General features: G+C 40.4%; 1 protein-coding gene across 6 annotated transcripts in view; it reads left to right on the forward strand.

The window, feature by feature from the left end:
- akap9 (A kinase (PRKA) anchor protein 9) overlaps positions 1–20611 on the forward strand; it is a 116850-nt gene that overhangs the window by 44149 nt on the left and 52090 nt on the right. For 4 of the 6 annotated variants that reach the window (XM_061931410.1, XM_061931407.1, XM_061931409.1 and 1 more), the window contains exons 3-13: positions 601–645; positions 841–903; positions 2116–2265; positions 2341–2496; positions 2565–2753; positions 2829–5507; positions 6349–6423; positions 8145–8268; positions 8379–8622; positions 19902–19950; positions 20539–20611. The exon at positions 20539–20611 is cut by the window's right edge and continues 185 nt beyond it. In XM_061931410.1, the coding sequence (XP_061787394.1) occupies positions 601–645; positions 841–903; positions 2116–2265; positions 2341–2496; positions 2565–2753; positions 2829–5507; positions 6349–6423; positions 8145–8268; positions 8379–8622; positions 19902–19950; positions 20539–20611 (3847 nt within the window). The remainder of the gene's footprint in view (positions 1–600; positions 646–840; positions 904–2115; positions 2266–2340; positions 2497–2564; positions 2754–2828; positions 5508–6348; positions 6424–8144; positions 8269–8378; positions 8623–19901; positions 19951–20538) is intronic. The other 2 variants (XM_061931408.1, XM_061931411.2) reach the window with 2 other exon arrangements.

Raw genomic sequence — 20611 nt, forward strand, 5'->3', positions numbered from 1 at the left:
CAGCCTTGTTGTATTCTTCTGCACAAGGCAGCTTTCTGAAGTACATTTACTTCCCTTGGGGCATTTAGAGGCATTTGACAGTGCAAAAAGACAGTTTTGTAATATAAGACAGTTGCAAAATGAATGTATTTTTTCATGCAGTCTTAGTATTACGTGCACGCTTTCTTTACAAACCTGGATGATTGGCATTTATGCATCTTTCCATCAGGGCACAATATTCCCACTTGTGTCAACAGTTGTCCAATTATTGAGCTTGGTCCTTCAGTCTCCCTGAACCCTCTGTATGTCTGGTGCGCACTAAACCAGCAGTTGCCATGGAAACAGACAGTCTGCGTAACCAATTCTTGTGGCCTTGCAGCACTTTTAAGCAGAACTTGGGGGTTCATCGGATCTATTCATTTGTTACATGTTGAGTTTTTCAGCTCAAAAGTGAGCCTTATTTGTCACTTTTGAACTCAATGCAGCTTTTCTCTTTTAATTGCACTTACGTTTGTTAAAGTGAGCTTCACCCTTTATCATCTGTATCTATACTGTAAAACATAACTGTTTTATGTTCTGTATTAAAAAAATGGCTTTAGAGATACTTTTTTTGTGTTGCAGCCTGAGAGTGAAGTGTCAACGACTGCAGAAGACTATTCCTCAGAGGTAAGATGATGTTTTTTTAATATTAGCAAGAAACTTTACACAGCTGTTTTTTTGTTTTTTTTTAACTTTTGCAGCCAAATATATATTAGATTTTCCAGCTAATGGATTTGTGTTAATCATACATGGGTAACTCTTATAAGTAGCCACATAATCTGTCCCCAAAATTACGTTTTTGGCTCACACTTTGTGAATTAGCAGGTCAATGGCTGCCGTGAGATGACGGACAATCTAATGACGTCCTCCAAGGATTTTATTTGGGTACAGTAATCCGATCAGGCAGCTCTGCTCGCTGCTCTAATATCGAAGCCGTCGTCTGCCGCTGCTGACTTTGCATTCATTCAACATGTTAAAGATTCACTAACCATGCCTTTCTAATGATTCGCTTTATACTAACATTTTTTAAAATAATCTTGGTGAGCAAGGTGACAACTTTAGTTATGGAAGGAGTGAATGCTGCAGTCATATTAGAAGAGAGGAAGCATGAAGGGGACGTGCTGATGAATTAAGGGAATGAAAGCAGAGATGTGGTTAAAAAAATTATGTTATTTGGAGAATATTAATCATGATCGTATGCATTTTGTACAATGGAACTTCGTTCAAGCAATTGGTTCTTGAACGGGGTTTGTAAATCGAAAAGTTTGTGTAGTGAAGCAACTTTCTCACATAACAATGTAAATATAAATAATGGGTTCCAGGCTCAACTAAAGTCCATATTTTTGTGAAGCTTTGTACTCTTTGAACACAATATAAAGTGCTATACAGTACTGTATATCAAACAAATGTAACAAGGGGGTGATGGATCATTTTTCTCTTCATTAACAAGCCAAACCAACAACAACAAGCTGCTGTCCTCTGTATGCACTGCTCTAACAGCACTTGCACACACACAAATGATCAGAAATCACAAAAATCCTTAACTTTAACAACCGTATTGCTACAATAATAAACATTTAAAAAGGTAAAATCCATTCACTTACATTAACATTGGCAGAGGAGCTGAAGAAACAGAGATAGAGAAGGAAGTGGACGGAGTATGGGGCTGTGTTTGCGTGTGTGTGCTTTTGTGCCACTGAACGACAGGTAGTGTCTTTTCCTCTGCTGTGATGGCCGCCACGGTACTGTGTTCTCTCGTCGTCTTTGCGTTTTTCTTTGTTTCTTGCATTGAACCAAGAGAGCACTGTCTACCAAGTCAAATTCCTTGTGTGTTAAACATACTTGGCCAATAAATCTGATTCCTAAATAAGCTGCTTTAGCATCTTTTTCCAGAAAAGTCTGGTCTCAACCCAAATTTAAACTTGCTATGGTAAATTAGAGGGATTTGTACATCGAGGTTCCACTGTATTTCTAACACTAGCTACGCATGCTCTCTCAAATCTCTCTGCTTATACAGCTAACTGCCGCTGCATTGGTGATGATTAATTAGCCTGTCTTCTTTTCACTAGCCTTAATATCTCCTATTTACCTGTTCAGGAGGAGGCGGAGCCCCTACCAGAGTTGATGAAGGGAGGCAGGATGCAGGACATCGCGGACGCGCTGGCGGTCAAGACCCAAGCAGTGGAGGAACTGAGTCAAGAGCTGGAGGAAATAAGGGCTGCATTTGGAACGGAAGGTGTTCAGAAGGTAAACGTCGACGAGATGGGAAATCTCATATCTTAGGATGTGTTCAAGTGCTCAATGCTATCTTATGATTCGTAGCTGCAGGACTTTGAGGCCGCACTGAGGCAGAGAGATGGCATCATCACCCAGCTCACTGCAAACCTGCAGCAGGCTCGCAAAGAAAAAGACGAGATAATGAAAGAATTCCTGGAGCTGACGAAGCAAAGCCAAAAACTCCAAATACAATTTCAGCAGGTGGGTTTTTTAAATTATATTATTTGGAATTGTACAAGGTGTTATAGAACCTCAGCCTTTATTCACAGCTGCAAGCTGGGGAAACGATGAGGAACACCAGCCACAGCAGCACAGCAGCAGACCTCCTTCAGGCCAGACAGCAGCTAGTGCAGTACCAACTGCAGCTAGACGAAGCCAGCAACGAAGCCAGGAAGAGCCAGGAGAGGAGCCGTGAGCTCATCAGCCAGCTCCAGCACAAACTCAGCGACGTGGAGATGGTGAGAATTTCCAAGTAAAGGTGAATAGAAAATGGATGTCCTTCTTGTTTGTCTGATGCTTGGCTTTTATTGTAGTCAGGGAGAAAATCAGAGGAGGCATTAACACAAAGGATACATGAGAGGGATGTGCTTATAACTGAAAAGGAAAAGGTCATCATGAATCAGGAGCAGTCTCTGACACAGTTGAGAACAGCAGAGGAGGCTCTTGCCAAAACGTTGAAGGAGAAAAATCAGTTGATATCTGAGCAGATGGCCATGATCAAAGAACACGAGCAGTCATTAACTCTCTTCAGAGAAGAAGTTGCTGTTTTGGGAAGGATAACAAATGACAGCATCATTCAGTCGTCTAATGATAAGGATTTGATTATAACAGAGCAAGAGAGAATAATTTCAGATCGGGATTGTTCTCTTAGCCAGCTGGAGGAGGAGCTGGAGACGTTGCAGCAAAACCTGTGTGGCCTCCAACAGCGAGTGGCCGCAAAGGAATTGGAGCTTGAAAGATGTCTGGGCGACCTGGAAGGCACTAAGCGTGATTTAGAAAGCTGTAAATGCGAAATGGAGAGATGTAAATTACAGCTGGAAAAAGAGCAAGATGAGCTGCAAAGCTGTAAAAGTGAGCTTGTGGGCTCTCGTGACAAGGAGCGAATGTCATCAGATGAGATCAAGCAGCTCATGGGAACAGTGGAGGACCTGCAGAGGCGCTGTCACCAGGGGAGTCTCTCTGAAGGAGACGCTGTGCAAAGAATGCAGGAGGATACCACCAGGAAGCTGGATCTTCTCAGGGCAGAGCTTGACGAGATGTACGGACAGCAAATTGTCCACATGAAGCAGGAGGTCAACCTGCGTCACATGGTGCGTTTGGAGGAAATGGCGGCGGAACATCATGAAGAGATTGAGCTTCTTCAACGACAAAGATCCACTGAGATGGAGACTCTCACTGTTAAGATCAGGGAGCTTCAGGAGACTTTAGATCAATCCCAATTGAGCCATAATAAAACCAAGCATGAACTTACTCAAGAAAAGCGCAACCTCAAAGCTAAAATTGAGAACCTCCATCGAGATCTTCGTTCAGCAAAGGAAAAAGTGGTACTGGTATCCAGCAGTTTTGTCTCGCAGGCGAACCATCAAAGCGAGCTGCAACACCTTCAGGAGACCATTAGTGATCTGCAGTGCCAGCTGGCCGCTGCTCACGAAGCTGCGCTGGAGACCGAAACAAAGCACGAATCAGAGACAACCAACTACAAGATCAAGCTGGAGATGATGGAGAGGGAGAAGGATGCCGTTCTGGACCGCATGGCTGAATCGCAGGAAGCCGAGCTGGAGCGACTGCGAACTCAGCTTCTGTTCAGCCACGAGGAGGAGCTTGAGCAACTTAAAGAGAAACTCCAGAGAGAGAGCTTCCTCAACACTGAAAACCTCCTCAACGAAGCTTCTGTCAAACACCAAAAAGCTCTGGATGACCTTCGCCTGGCTTATGAAGATGAGCTGCATTTGTTACAAAGGGAGAAGTCTGCTTTTTCTACAGAGAGAGAAGAGCTCATGCACCAAATTCTTGGCCTCAAAGATGATGTGAAGCTGGCGTTGGACAGCTCCAAAGCAGATGAGCTCGTGCAGCAGCTTGAGGAGCTTCAGGTGGAGCTCAAAGATCTCAGGAAGGGAGGGGATCAGCGGGTGAGACTGGAGAGGGAAATCCAAATGTTACTGAAAAAGACAGAGGTGCTTGAAAATCAAACACGAGAGAAAGAACAATGTTGGGAGAGCCAACGAAAAGCACAGCAGCAAGACGTGGACTTGAAAATGGATACATTGGAGACACTTAAAGTGGAGTATGGTCAAACGCAGCGCCAGGTGGCTGAGCTCAGTGAGCAAATCTTAAAGCAGCGTACCACGTTCTCCTTTGCCGAGAAGAACTTTGAAGTGAACTACCAGGAGCTAAAGGAGGAATACAAGAGCCTTGTGGAGGCTAAGACACAACTGGAGAAGAGAACGCTCAAGGAAGCGCTCGAGTATGAGGCCAAAATAGCCGGTCTCCAGTCACAAGTTCAGGAATTGGACAACATGAAGGTAAAAATTCAAGAGCAGTGCAGGGAGGTTGAAGAAGTGGTGGTGAACAAAGATACTACTGAGCTTATTGATAAGCTTAATGTTACACTGAGTGAGAAGGAAAGCCTTACTGTGAGGCTTTCTGAAGTTACAAAGCAACTGGTGTTGACTGAGGAGAAAGTGGGGCAGCTGGAAGAGGAACTGAAGGATGTGAGACAGAAAAATGCAAAGTTTGTCGCTCAAAATGAAAACCTGGTCCAAGAGGTTAAAAGAATGAGGAGTCAGGACGGACAAGGAAGGGTTAAATCCCAGCAAGAAGAACTGAAGTCTGGGGGCTCTTTTGAGGACCATCACACTCTCATTCAGTCCCTTCGAGGCAAGATCGAGACTCCGCACTCACATTCAGCAGAGAGAGACGGTATCCAGCAGAGGCGTTCTCCACCTCCAGCTGCAGTCCAGTCTTCGGGGGAGGGTCTTGTCGAAGGACGAGTCCCGCAGAAGCTGTCAGTGTCGGGCTCAAACCGGCGCAAGAGGAGGCAGAGGTTGAAGCAGGAGCGCAAAGTGAGTGGCACCGAAGCTGGAAAGCAGGAGGAGGAAGAGGAGGAAGGCACAGCTGCAAGTGCTGCAGAACCAAAGATGCAGACACAGAGCCAGGTTCTCAGCGATGGGGATTCAGCTGCCGGCTGCCAGGGAGACAGCACCATCAAGCAGGTAAGACACTCGAATGCATTCACTGCATCAGCCTTTTGTCTCTGCCCTGTTTTTCATGTTGCTCGCATGATGATGAAAGGGCATTTCACACTGAAATAGGAGCAATGATCGTTCCTCACTGGAGGCACAATGATAATGGTTATAAATGTACTTTTTGCAAGCTTAGTCTCTAAAGTGCAGTGACAACCTAACTGTTGCGTCGATGCAATTGTTTTTATGTCTGTGCAACTCATTAAGTGTGGTTGCTATTGCAGAAAAAAAACATGAAATACAGCAACAAGTATTAAGACTCCATCAATATGCTGTTGATGTCTACTTTTAAAGGGGTTCTCTGCAAAATGTCTGTATATTTGAAGCTGCTCGGCCTTAAAAAAACCAAAACATCTTTGAGGTTTCTGTCCATTTTGCAGGAACAGTGAGTTGTTTAAGGTTAGAGGCCATTTTAACCCTGTCCTCACATGTGCGTTAAGTTGTATTAATTACCGTAAGCAAAAAGATATCGTATCTCTTCCCTTTTGCGTGTGTGCGTGCGGGGGTGCGGGCGTGTGTGTGTGTGTGCGTGCGTGCACTTTCTCACCTCCTGAGTTGGAACACCAGACTTAGTTTGCTGTCACGTGCCCTAATAGACAGTAGTATCACAACTGTTGCCATGGGAATGATGATGAACGCCCTTAAAATAAAGACGCTAATAAAAAAAAAACGCATTGTAAAGTGACTAAAAAATTATGAAAGACATCGGAGCATCTTAGGCATTAAAGTGAGAACAGTAAATACATTTCACTGCTGAGACTAATTTTTGGCAAATAATACAAAGTGCATATTGCGCCTGCTTCTTCACCAGGTCAACAGACCCGAGGGAGAAAACCACTCAGGGTCAGTCGGATGTCTGGGAGTGGTGGAACAGACACCTGAGCATGTAAATATACTTAATTTTATATACTGTGTATGTATTTTCTATTGTACTAATTGTACTGCATTTTGCCAAGTATCCTGAAAGGTGCTTATAAACCAAATTATCTATTTTTTAGTATTACTTTTATTTACTAAATGTGCCAATTGCTTTTAAAAGGCTCATGTTATGATTTTTTTCTACCTCTAAAACACTACTTTGTGGTGTACATAGCATGTAATGGTGGTTCTTTGGTCAAAATCTTGCATAGATTATGTTTTATAGACAGTCTTCAAGCCACTTTTTGACTCTCTTCAGGATGCGCTGTTTTGTGGGCGGTCTTATTTACATCCCTCCACTTTGACTGCATCTTTTACCAGCCATCTTTGTTGTAGTTTTTAGTGCTTCCATAACAAGCCTACTGTTAGATGTAAGTTCGAACTATACGCTACTTTGTATTACAAATGGCAACAGCGGAGGATGTATGTGCATGTACGAGCCAGTCTGCCCCGCCATAAGAGGATAGAAAAAAGGAAGTTATTGACTATAGCGTCGGACTACAATGGCGGACTCGCGCAACAATCTTCGGGTAAATTTCTACCATATATGGAGACATCTGCTGGCGTCACGACTGGGGAAAATGTCACACGTTGGGGAAATTCCAAACGGCTCGGAGTTATGAAGGAAGGCAATGTTTTTTAACAGATATCTCTGCCATGCCTCTATGGTTTGATTTTACATTTTCGGGGGTTATGCGGATCCCAAATACACAAAAATGGGTACCAGTAGGTAAGAAAAGTTAGTTTTGCATAATAGGTCCCCTTTAAAAATGTTCTATTATAGAATAAACCATAACTAACTAACCATGACTAAAATAATTTCTATATTACACTGATGCCTAGAGGGCGCAACCTTTCCAATGTATTTTACACAGTATATCCCGCCCTCTTTTGGCATCTCGTACGTAATTGCTATAAAAGTGATACAAAAAGTTATTGAAGGAATTTCAGAACCATTCATGTATATCAGAAATCTATAATTTCCAACTTGCACATTCCCAGATGAAATGAAAATAGCAAAAGGTGTACAGATTTACAAGACTGGAGACAAACACTAATTTCCTATAAAAATATAAAAAATAAAGTGGCAATAAATATTTCAATAATGAAAAAAGCAAAATATGTTCTAGACCAAAAATCACTCCATATTCTCTGCTGCTCGCAAGTGTCACCATATATGAGTTATTGTGCAGAATTATGGGGAAATAACTACAAAACTACAATCAATTCACTAGCTGTTACAAAAAAGGTCAGTTAGAATAATACATAATGTTGGATACAGAGAACATACAAACCCTTTATTTATTAAATCAAAAATATAAAAATTCAAAGACTTGGTGCATTTGCAAACAGCTAAATCTATGCACAAACAACATCAAAGGTGACGGAATGGTAATTTTATAATTACATAGGCTGGACAAATTAGCGCTAATGCATAATGCACAGGCAGTAGAGACCTCGGCTTTTTAATTATTGTTCAACGATGATGCTAATTGGCTTGTTCCTGTTTCCCGTCATTGAAGTGGGATTAATTGAAATATGTCTAATAATGAATCATCACAGATGAGAAGCAAAAACAAATGTGCTGTGCCATGTAATTTCATTTAAATCTGGCAATTATAATGTATCACAAACAAGCTATGTGTATTCTCTTGTATTTGTCATATTCTTACTTTTTCCAATATTAAGGGCGAGTGCAGGCTGCAGTTGGAGGCACAACGCATCAGCCTGACTCAGATGCACACCGCCCAGCTGGAGCTGCTGCAGGAGGAGGCGGGCGACACTCAAAACCAGAAAGATACAATGAGGGAAGGTGAGCTTACATGTCGTCCGTCTATTGTTTTATGTAATAAAGCCGGCTGTTATTAGCTTGTAATTTCCAGAGGGAACATTTAAGCCATTCTAATCTGTTCCACTGATTAGATCCAAAGGACCAGGGCAGCAAACTGGAAAGGTTGAAAATGGAGGCGCAGGAGAAGCAGCGCCGTCTGGAGGAGAGTCACAGACAAGAGATAGAGCGTGTCCAAGCGGGTCACAGACAAGAGATAGAGCGTGTCCGAGCTCACTACCAGCAGAGGGCCGTGGAGACGCAGGATCGCTACAGCACCGAGATCCACATGCTGCAGCAGAGACTGCAGGAGGTCACAGGATTACAGGTGCACTACAGGTGAGGGTGCTTCACGAACGGGTGTATTTTCAGATATTCTCTTGTTGGAGCCATCTTTTACTAACATTGCTTATTAACTGTAATGCATCCAATGAGACTGTGAATAGCATTTGTGTCACCTCTGTGGGTTGTGGTCAAAATGCTTGGAAATACATGCTAGCATACATGCAAGCCACACATTGTATCATCATTAGACAAATGGACAATTAGTTGTAGTTTTACACACACATGCAACACTAGGGATTAAAAAATTATGGAAAAACAAAAAAAATATGGATGCGACAAATGATCTGCCCTCGATCAGTATCCAACAGGTTTTTCTGTCTGTTTTTATATTCATTTATATAAAACTATATAGTATTTATTTAATGACAATCACAAAAGCTAATGCTTTTAGCTGACAATTGATTTGTTTTTGTTCCCCTTGTTACTAACTGTTTGCCGTTGTTGGTCTGGACCCCAGAATGCAGGTAAAGTGCAGGTGTGGACCCATTTATTAAAATAAAAACACAACAAAAATAGTGCAGCAGGGAAATGCACAAGAAGCACAGGGAAATATATGCACTACGTTGAAGTACAAAGTAAAAGCATCATAAGAACACGAATGAGAAAGGAGTGACAAAAGAGGATGTGGAAAAAATATGCGCACTAAACAGAAAATAATGCAAAATACAGTAAACTAATAATTAAGTCAAAACTGTCATTTGAAATTACGACACCCCTGGCCGACAGGCGACTAGCAGCTAACTGTGTATATTTGTACACAGTGTTGAGTCACTCCCGCAAGTTCATAATCACCTCTATTGCCGCAAATAAAACTGTATCGCTTACAGGTATCAATATTACTGGAGGACGAGGCAAAACATTACACACTAAGTAAGAGCAAGCAAGAGCAGACAAGAAGGCATGTTCATCACTAAACAAGCTGCTAAGATAGCTTGAAACAAGAAATAAGAGCTTAGTAAACTTTAATAAGTCTAGATGGAACCGCGTTACTGTAGAAAGAAAGCAACTATTAACAAGAAATTAATGACGAGAATCCTAGGAGTGGAGAGAGGATAATATAACTGCAACTGAGTAGCACCGACTGGTATTGCTGTGAAGTGGCCAGGCATATGTACAGTAAGGGAAAGGTGTATAGATCCATATATCCGTAGCATCAATACCAAGGGTGGTATCAGTATATGATCGATACTCGAGTGATTAGATTGATATTTTCATTTTAAACATTTGTTTATTTTTTTTTTAAATAGCCAAAAGTGCATCAATTGCTGTCCCCCCCAAAAGAAAGAAGAACAAAAAAACAGACAGATATTAACATAAAACCACAGACAGGTGCCTTTCTGAATGGCCCTAGAGAGATACAATAATAATAATAATAATACCTGGGATTTATATAGCGCTTTTCTAAGTACCCAAAGTCGCTTTACTTGTAGAACCCATCAATCATTCACACCTGGCCAACAATGACCAACAATGACCAACAAGCAAACAAAGGGCTCATCAACAACACACACTTCAATTGTGTTTCAACCGGGGTTAATTCGGAGATTAGTCATTTCTTCATATCTTAGAACGCGACCCCACAGCTCTTAAAACTTTGCAGTACAACAATTCAATGTCAGCCTAATATTTATATATTATATATAATATATATATTTTTAGAAAATAAAGAAAAAGAGCAATTTAACACAACGAGTCTTCTAGCCATTAAAGTAGTGAATGCTACAAAAAATTTTTTGGATTTGTCAAGAGTACATACCTGAGGTGCTACCCGAAATAGTACACTTAGAGCAGGGGTGGGCAAACCTTTTGGCTGACGGGCCACATTGGCTTTTGATATTTGACAGACGGGCCGGGCGAGCCCATGATGCATTTCATAGCATATCAAATCTGTTGGAAATAAGAGTAGGCTTCTCAAACATGGCCTATTTTGATCATAATGTTCAACAATATCATATCAGAACATTAAAGAAACATACAAATGTTATTAAAGGGTTAACACTTACATTCTCTTTTAGGGGCAGCAGTGTTGTTGATCCCCCTTTTTTGCCAGTGCCTCGAAGCCTAGTATCAGTTTTGTTGTGGCAATTCTCAGAACAGATCTTTGCTCAATTCTGTTTCAATATTTGGCGGGCCAGATTAAAGGGACCAAGGGCCGGATGTGGCCCTCGGGCCGTAGTTTACCCACCCCTGACTTAGAGGATTCATTTCAATCCTTTTGCCAGTGACCACAGGCGAAGTGTTGAACATGTTTGTCCAATAGCTGTTCAGGGACAGGCAGAGCCAAAACATGTATAATATTAGCTGGAGCCTGTTTACACCAATCACATAACACAGGTAGGCCATCATATATCTTCGCTAATGGGACCTTGGTATAATAAGTGTGATGTATTAGCTTGTTTGAATAAGGCTGTGTCTAGCACAAATTAAATACTTATAAACTCTACTTAAGATCTCTGTCCAATAATCCTCAGACAGACTCATACTCAAATGCCCCTCCCAAAGTGACTTAATTTAAGTAAAATACTCTGGGATTTGTTTATAGATTCTTGTAATTGAGCCTTTTAAAGTTGGAAGTGATGTCAAAAACACATCTAAAACTGTCAGTCGGTAAGTCTGTGAACCTAGGGAAAGTGTTGCGAACAAAACAGCGGATCTATAGGTACCTAAAGAAATGTTGCTTAGGGAGTAAACATTTATTACACAGTTGCTAAAAAAGAGGTAAAACTGTTGCCAATGTATACATCTTTAATAATGTTGTTGATCCCCAGTCTTGACCACCTTAAAAAGGCGGTAAAGAGAGGGCGGTAAAGCATGATTAGCAGTGATGGGTACAAGACTAGAAATAGTCTGTATACCAAAATAGCGCTTAAACTGAACCCAAATTCTGAATGAGGCTTTTACAATTAAGGTAGATGAGTGAATGGGAGAGTGAGCCAGAGCTCCAAGAGAAACCGGTTTAGTTGAGATTGACTCCATATTGCAACCAATATTTAAGAATTCTAATGTTGGTGGCCCAGTAAAAAAAATCTAAAATAGTGCTAAACCTCCTGTTGATTTGGGTCTGTGCAAATACTGTTTACGTAACCTGTCAGTCTTCTTAATCCAAATGTAGTCAAGAATCTGACTATCTAATTTACAAAAGAAGGACTGAGGGAGAAAAAGTGGTATGAATTGGAACAGATAGGAAAATTGAGGAAGTACATTCATTTTAATAGAGTTGACACAGGCCACTGTAGATCAATTAACTAAAGACCAGCGTTCAAAGTCTTCCTGGATTTTGGACAACAGTGGAGCAAAGTTGGCTTTATAAAGCTCTGCAAGCGTTCGCGTAACCTGGATACCGAAGTATGTGTAACATTGCGAGGAAATTTTAAAGGGAAAATTGTGCAGAGGATATTTCTTAACAGCATAATTTATAGGAAATATTTTTTTTTTTTTTACCTAAGTTTAATTTGTAACCAGACACATGACCAAAAGCTTGAAGAGTACTCAGGGCAGCCGGAGAGGTCAGAAACAAATAAGAGGAGGTCATCTGTGTAGAGAGATATTTTCACCTGCACAATGTGCCTACATATACCTGTAATAAGCGGATTGCGGAGAAGCACTTTTGATAGACGCTCAATGGCAAGAACTAAAAGCAATGGGCTGAGAGGACAGTATTATGATTGAATATTATTTGTCCTGACTGAGGCCACCGGGGATGAATAGAGAAGTTTAACCCATGAAATAAAACTATTACCGAAACCGAATTTTACCAGGACATAAAATAAATAATCCCACTCCACCCTGTCAAAAGCCTTTTACGCATCCAGTGATATCAATGCCTCTTGGGTGTTGGAAGCAGGCCCATTGTACAATATATTGAAAAGGCGTCAAAGAGTAGAAAAGAAGTGCTTATTTTGAATTAAACCGCTTTGATCTGCAATAATCAGCTGGGATAGGCTCCAGCCACCCCCATGACCCTGAGAGGGACAAACAGGAGAAAATGGATGGATGAATGATCTGTATTTATGATAAAAGGAAGAATGGTGTAAAACTAGTAGATTACACAATAATTTAAAATCCACATTCAACAGGCTAGTAGGACAATACAAAGCGCACAAAGATGGACCGGGGGGACCCATCCGGTTCCAGAAATCTGCTGCTTTGTAGTGATAATGCTGCAACATTTAGTTCTGCAGCAGTGGCTGGTCTCCCCAATTCCATCGGAGCGGACTGATGAACTACAGGGGTAGAACATTGAGCAGACGAGTACAGGGATGTATAAAACATCCTTAAATACATTTATCTCAAGGTCATGAGTGGTTACGCCTTAATTTATTTGAGTATGCGTAATATAATGGGATGCCGATATCTGATGTAATTGATGCACACATAATGTGCTTGCTTTATCGCCATGTTTTAATACCTGGGATCTTGAGAGGAGCATTTGTTCAGTGATGCGATCTGACGTAAGAATACCCAGTTCTGACCATAGAGAGAGCATTTTCTTGTAAACATCTGGGTTTTAAGAGACAGCGTAAAAGTTGCATAGTGAGGATATGCATTGTGTCAGCCTAATCAATTTATTTTTCTAGTCTTTTCTCATAACTTGTATAAGACTTTATCTTATACAAGTCTAATGTACGTCTTCAGCGTCTCCCAGAACACAGAGGCCGACACTCCGGGGGTCTTGTTCAAGAGTATAAAGAAATCTATTTGACGCGAACAAAATCCAAAAAGTCCTCATTTAATAGTAATCGTGTATTAAAACGTCACGGCGCATGTGTGGTTGTTAGGTTTTTAAAGCGTATATCCATTAAAATTAGAGCATGACCCGAAATAACAATTGCATTGTCTTTGCATGTAGGTATGGATGAAAGTAATTTGTTATCAACTAAAAAGTAATCAATTTGGTTGAAGGGTTTGATGGACGTGAGACAAGAATGAATATTGCCTTTTAATAGGATCCATAAAGCGCCACACATCTGAGACAGAAATTCCTGCATAAAAGACTGGATTACCTTACTTTATTGATGGTGGACACGTTTTGTATGATGAGTGATATAACTGGGGTTCAAGCCAACAGTTAAAAGTCTCCTCCCAGTATTCAATAGCACATTGACAAATCAGAGAGATACAGAAAAGGCTTTTGAAAAAGTTGTCATCATCATAGTTGGGGGCATAAACATTTAAAAGGGCTACAGGAGTGTTTGAAATCTCGCCAGTGACAATAACATACCTCCCATTGTGGTCAGAAATGTTTAAGATTTACAAAAGGAATTTTTGCAGCAGAATAGCAGAAACCCTCACCCACAAATAAAGAAAGAAAGATCGATCTCGTCTCAACTTCAAGTGGCCAGCAGGTTTAAGATGAGTCTCCTGCAGAAAGACGACATGAGCCCACATATGGCGAAGATGGTGTAGCACCTTACTTCGATAGGATTATTAAGTCCCTTAAGTCCCCTGGCGGAATGGCTAGGTTAGTAGAGCAGCTGTGCCAGCAACTTGAGGATTCCAGGTTCGATCCCCCCAACTGCTCCCAGTGCCACCCACACTGGTTTAAATGTAGCTTAAAGATGTAGATGATGGGATTCACGAGTGCTTTTTCTCTAAAGAAAAGCACTGTATAAATATAATTAACTTAGTTAAACCTAGTGAACCTAATGCCACACCCACCGGATGTCGTTGTTAGATTAGGTAATATAGCAAAATGCCAGCATCAAATTTACAAAAACACAACAATGCAAAACTGTTGTAGAACTCGAAATGAATAAATAAATAAAAATATGATAGATAAATAAATAAAAAGATCAACTTGCCTGATATAAACAAAAGGAACACACACAAACAACCCTGCTAGAGCATCCCTCTGAACAGGGTGCGCGCATCCTCTCCTCCCTACAAGAAAAACCTTCACGCCTCTACTACACTAAGCAGCTATGAAAAAACAAACTGCACAGTGGGCGGTGGAAATGAGACATGTTATTAACCAGTAAAGTGCAATAAGGTAAATGTAAGGTAAATGCGGAGGCAGCGTGTCCGCGCTGTGGTTGTACTTTAATATCAATCAATCAATCAATGTTTATTTATAATAATATATTATATATTCGAGATATACCCGCGGACAGTGATCTGCACAATTTAAGATGAGAGAGGCTCCCAGCAACGTGAAGCAAGTGTGACGTCAGGCTCTCTGCGGCTCGCTTTTCGTTACGGACATGGCGCGACGGAATTTAAACAGAGTCTCTGAAATGAGTAGTCACCAATAACACCAAAAATAGATGCTAGATTTGTTGACAATCGTTTTTATTACAGAAAAAGTGACTAAAAGGATTGGATAAATCTAAAAAAAAAAAGTACAATTAAGTAGCAACAATTTAAAAATAGAACAAAACGATATGTAAGAAAAATATATATGTTAATAGTATACTTAATAACAAATTTGTTTTACATGTATATTTACATCCCTTTTTAAAGAATATATGCATCATAGCAAATCATGCGATGGCGTCATTTCAACCACGCCCCTAACTCATACTTGCCCACCTTGAGACCTCCGATTTCGGGAGATTGGGGTTGAGGTGGGCGTGGTCAGGGTGCAGGGCCGGGGGCGGGTTTAAGGGGGGAGGAGTATATTTATAGCTAGAATTCACTGAAATTCAAGTATTTCTTAAATATATATAAATAAATGAAATACTTGACTTTCAGCGAGTTCTAGCTATATATATATATATATATGTATGTATATGTATATATATATATATATATATATATATATATATATATATATATATATGTATGTATATGTATATATATATATATGTGTATATATATATATGTATGTATATGTATATATATATATATGTGTATATATATATGTATATATGTATATATATATATATATATGTATATGTATGTACATGTATGTATATATATATGTATGTATATGTATATATATGTATATATGTATATATATGTATATATGTGAGACACTTGTGATTTAGGGCTATATAAATAAACATTGATTGATTGATATATATATATATATATATGTGTATGTATATATATATGTGTATGTATATATATATGTGTATGTATATATATATGTGTATGTATATGTATGTATATATATATAGATGTATGTATGTATATGTATATATATATATATATATATATATATATATATATATATATATATATATATATATATATATATATATATATTAGAGATGCGCGGATAGGCAATTATTTCATCCGCAACCGCATCAGAAAGTCGTCAACCATCCGCAATCCACCCGATTTAACATTTGATCAGAACCGCATCCGCTCGCACCCGCCTGTTGTTATATATCTAATATAGACGATGCAAGGCATTAGTGAGGTTATAAGGCTTTTGCCTGTTAAAGAAAGGAGACTGATCCAATGCAGCACAGACATTCGCGTGCCACGCTGTCACGACCCAGACGCACACCAGTGCGCAATCATATGGGAGCCGCGCTGAGCGCACCTCCAAGCGCGTCTCGCTGCCGGCGACGGCCGGGTATATGGGCCCGACGCTCCAGCGCCATCCATTTTCAGGGCTAGTTGATTCGGCAGGTGGGTTGTTACACACTCCTTAGCGGGTTCCAACTTCCATGGCCACCGTCCTAGCTGCTGTCTATATCAACCAGGGTGAGCCCCACCCCTTTCGTGAGCGCACTGCGCGCGGAGTGACCCCTGTTACGCGCCCCCGGCAACAGGGGTGGCGGGCAGGTAAGCTGCGCGGCGGAGCGCGCGCGGAGTGACCCCTGTTACGAGCCCCCGGCCACGGGGGTGGCGGGCAGGTAAGCTGCTTACCTGCTGCGCGTGACGCCGGCCGCGGCGAAGGCGGACGAGGCGGGGTGTCGGTGCGGTGGGCGCGGTGGTGACCCTGGACGTGCGTCGGGCCCTTCTCGCGGATCGCCTCAGCTACGGCTCCCGGTGGGGCCCTCTCGGGGGAAGGGGCCTCGGTCCCGGACCCCGGCGAGGCGTCCCTTCTCCGCTCCGTAAAAGTGTCCATCTCTTTTTTTTTTTTTCTTCTGTTGTGGCATATGCTGCAGGTGCCTGCTCGTTTTTCATATGTGGGTAACAACTTTAACTATGTATATTTCCAAATTGGTTTAACTGCCACCCGCCTGAATCTATTTAAAATCTAATTTTGTTTTATTTCAACCACCCGACCCGACCCGACACGCGGATAAAATATAATTTTTTTTAATTTCATCCGCCCTATCCGCGGATAATCCGCGGACTCCGCGGTTGTGAGCGCAAACCGCGCATCTCTAATATATATATATATATATATATATATATATATATATATATATATATATGTATATATATATATATATATATATATATATATACATATATATATATACATATATATAAAATAAATACTTGAATTTCAGTGTTCATTTATTTACACATATACTACTCATTGTTATATTTGAAAGTGCAATGTTTTGTAGCCAGTAGCACAGCCTTTGAAGGAGCATATGTATGGGCAGCATCTGTGAAATTTAATTTGCAGGAAAGGAGTGAGTTTAGGGTTGAATTGTGCATCCTCTTTCTATTTTCTGTCACTCGTTGTCGCCATGACTGTCTCTTCTTCGTTCTTCTGCTTCGTCTCCTACTTGTTGTGTGTGCAGTTGTGCACTCTCCAAAAGCTGTAGATGTTATGACGTGACAATAAGTTTATATGGAGAAAAAGCAGACGTGACGACAGGCTGTCCTCACTCAGGTCTGCATGGACCTGGAGGGGGCATGCCTGTTGTCCGGCTGGAAATCAGGAGAAATTCGGGAGAATGGTTGTCCCGGGAGATTTTCGGGAGAGGCACTGAAATTCGGGAGTCTCCCGGAAAATTCGGGAGGGTTGGCAAGTATGCCCTAACTATCCCCCTACCGCCACAGGTATTTTGGCAATTTAGGGGAAACTTTGACATTAACAAAATAAAAATGTTTTACATTACAATCATGCTTTGTCAGAGATGTTTTGTAATGTTATTCTATGATATTTGCACCTAAAGAAATGCTAGTAGAGATGTTTTGTAATGTTATTTTATGATATTTGCACCTAAAGAAATGCTAGTAAATCAGTTTAAGATTATGGGGGCAGGTGGGGTTGATTTTTCTGGCTGGCTGAAATATTGTGTAAATTCTTTTATAACATGTTCTGGTCGAGTCATCAATTACAGAATGATTAGCAGGCTCAATATTACATATTATTAATTAATAGAGAAGGTTAAAACATTGTCATGCATCAATATGAAGCCCCCCTGAAAATGATCTGTCTAGGGTACACTTATTAATGATGAAAAACTATACCTCTCTGCGATTAATTTTGAGTTAACTATGAACAATGCAAAGTGATTACTTATTTCAGGTTAATTAATGATCATATGTAATTATTTAATCAATCAGAAAAAAGCCCTCAATTTCAGGTATGTTCATTTAAATGTATTATTGTGGCAGATCAAAAAGTATATAGATTTACACCTAAAAATACAATAGTGAAATAAAGCATGAGGTTCACATAAAGTGTTGAAGCAAATACATAAAAAATAGAACACTTTTGTTACAAATGTAAGTATTGAATGTTGAGTTATTGCTTTTCCTGTGCTTCAGACAAAATAAATACAACAGACCCATCAATCACAGTGAACATCATTAATATCATTGGTCATCATCACAAAATTGGACAGGGGTTAGTACGTGTGCCTCACAATACGAAGGTCCTGGGTTCAATCCTGGGCCCGGGATATTTCTGCCTGGAGTTTGCATGTTCTCCCCGTGACTACGTGGGTTTCCTCCCACCTCCGAAGACATGTACCTGGGGATAGGTTGATTGGCAACACGAAATTGGCCCTAGTGAATCAATTTGAGTGTGAATGTTGTCTGTCTATCTGTGTTGGCCCTGCGATGAGGTGGCGACTTGTGTACCCCTCCTTCCGCCCATATGCAGCTGAGATAGGCTCCAGCACCCCCCGCGAACCCCATAAGGGACAAGCGGTAGAAAATGAATGGATGGATGGATCACCACAAAATAAGATAATAAAACGACATCAAGAAAGAAATCCTCACAATATATATTTTTTATATACAGTAGGTTGATCATTTAATTGTTGGCTTTTATTGTTTTTCCTGACTGTCAATTCTCATACGCGTACTTCAATGTGCAACATTGTTTTTTGTTTTAACCCTATTTAACGATGAAACATGAAGCTGTTTACTTATGATTTTTATTTCGTCCTTCGGCAGACGCGCATGCTCCCTACGACACCCACGGGTAACTAAGACAACATTCTTTAATTTTATATATATTGTGCATGTCATAAATCACTATTCTGATGCATACATATGTTATATTAGTATATTGTCAGATGAATGTGGGACAAAACTCACCCTGAAGTTAGGCTATTTCTCCATAGCTCATGTAGTAGATGGATGCACGTTGCGTCAAAAAAAATTGTTCACTGCTAAAACAAGACAACATTCAAAATCATACAAACCATAAACACACTTCTAAAATGTATTTAAGTGTATTATTGACATTTAAAACTATTTGTTAATCCTATACTCACTATTTAAAACAGCTAACATCGCACGCTTCACCGGCCATGTGTAGTGACAGAGTAAGACGTTGTTGCAACTGTTATATTATGTAATGTTGATGTTATGTGATTTGTCTATTTTCTTTTATGGATTTGTTCTTTTAACTTTTTTTTTTTTTTTTTTTTTTTTTTGCATCACACTGTTTCTAGTTTTATCTTAGTTTTAAATGTGTATTTACTACTGTGCAAACTTGGTGAAACTTGTATTGTTTTTAAATTGTGCTATATAAGTAAAGTGAATTGGATTAATGATAGTCAAGTATAATGTTGGAGAGTAAAAATGTGATTAACGCAATTAAAATATATAATCCGCTAAATATGACCGTAATTAATGAATCGCAATTAACACAATAATTTCACACCCCCTAAAAACGGTTAATACCGATCTTACTCATGGATGATCTGTACCGGTGTCGGCAGCATAAAGGCAACAGCCCTACAAAAATGGTAGCTTACATAAATACAAACATGTAAAGTTTATTCATTTATCCATCCATCCATTTTCTACCGCTTATTCCTTTCGGTGTTTATGTGCTGTAAAATTGCAAAACCAAGAAAAAATACCCTGAAAAGAAGACATTATCCCAGAAGAAAATATCTTAGTAATCATAGGCTGCTTATGTCATATCTAACATTATATGTGTTGTTTTTTGTTTTCAGCATCTCAAGTGGAGCAGAGTGCAGGAAACTCCACAATGAGGAACTAAAGGTTTGGCCTACATCATTTTTTGCTTACTTTCAAATCAGCCATGTCACATCATTATGTCTTACTACGAGCTGATTGGCGCACATGCATTAAGAGTCTGACAGTCCGGTGTGAGTGGGTGAAGTTGCCTGTAGGGCTGAGTGTGCCCTAAATCCCGCCACAACCCCTCCACCCTTTTTTGCTCCCGAAGCAGCAGGATGAACTGTCCTATATCGAATGATTAAAAGGGTCGGAAGTTACATAATCCGCCTGTATTGCGTGTCGCTTTTGAAGCAAGCGCGCATACCCTGGTGTTTGGCGGCTGCCTCAAAGTAGGATGCAGTCTCGTGTGGATGGAGCGCCCATCTCCCTTGCATCGCTCTCTTAGTCATTCATTCTCAAAACTTCCTCAAGCTCGAGCTTTGGGGATTCATCACAAGACAGTGTTTCTGGGCAGAATGCATCTTCAAGTAATAAAACCCTAAAGCAGGAAGAGAACAACCTTGTGTATTGATCCGGAGGAGAAGGGTGGGCGGGGTTTTGCTACAGTACAGATGACTTGTTTTTGTTTTTGCCATATCTTTTAATAGTCATGCTGTTGTCCCCGTGCAGGACCTCACCGATGAACAACTCCTCGAGTGGGTTTCCGGCTCTAGCTGGCAAGCAAGGTCTACTGGCTTGAGTG

The sequence above is a fragment of the Nerophis lumbriciformis genome, linkage group LG37 (assembly GCF_033978685.3).
Source record: "Nerophis lumbriciformis linkage group LG37, RoL_Nlum_v2.1, whole genome shotgun sequence".
NCBI lineage: Eukaryota > Metazoa > Chordata > Actinopteri > Syngnathiformes > Syngnathidae > Nerophis > Nerophis lumbriciformis.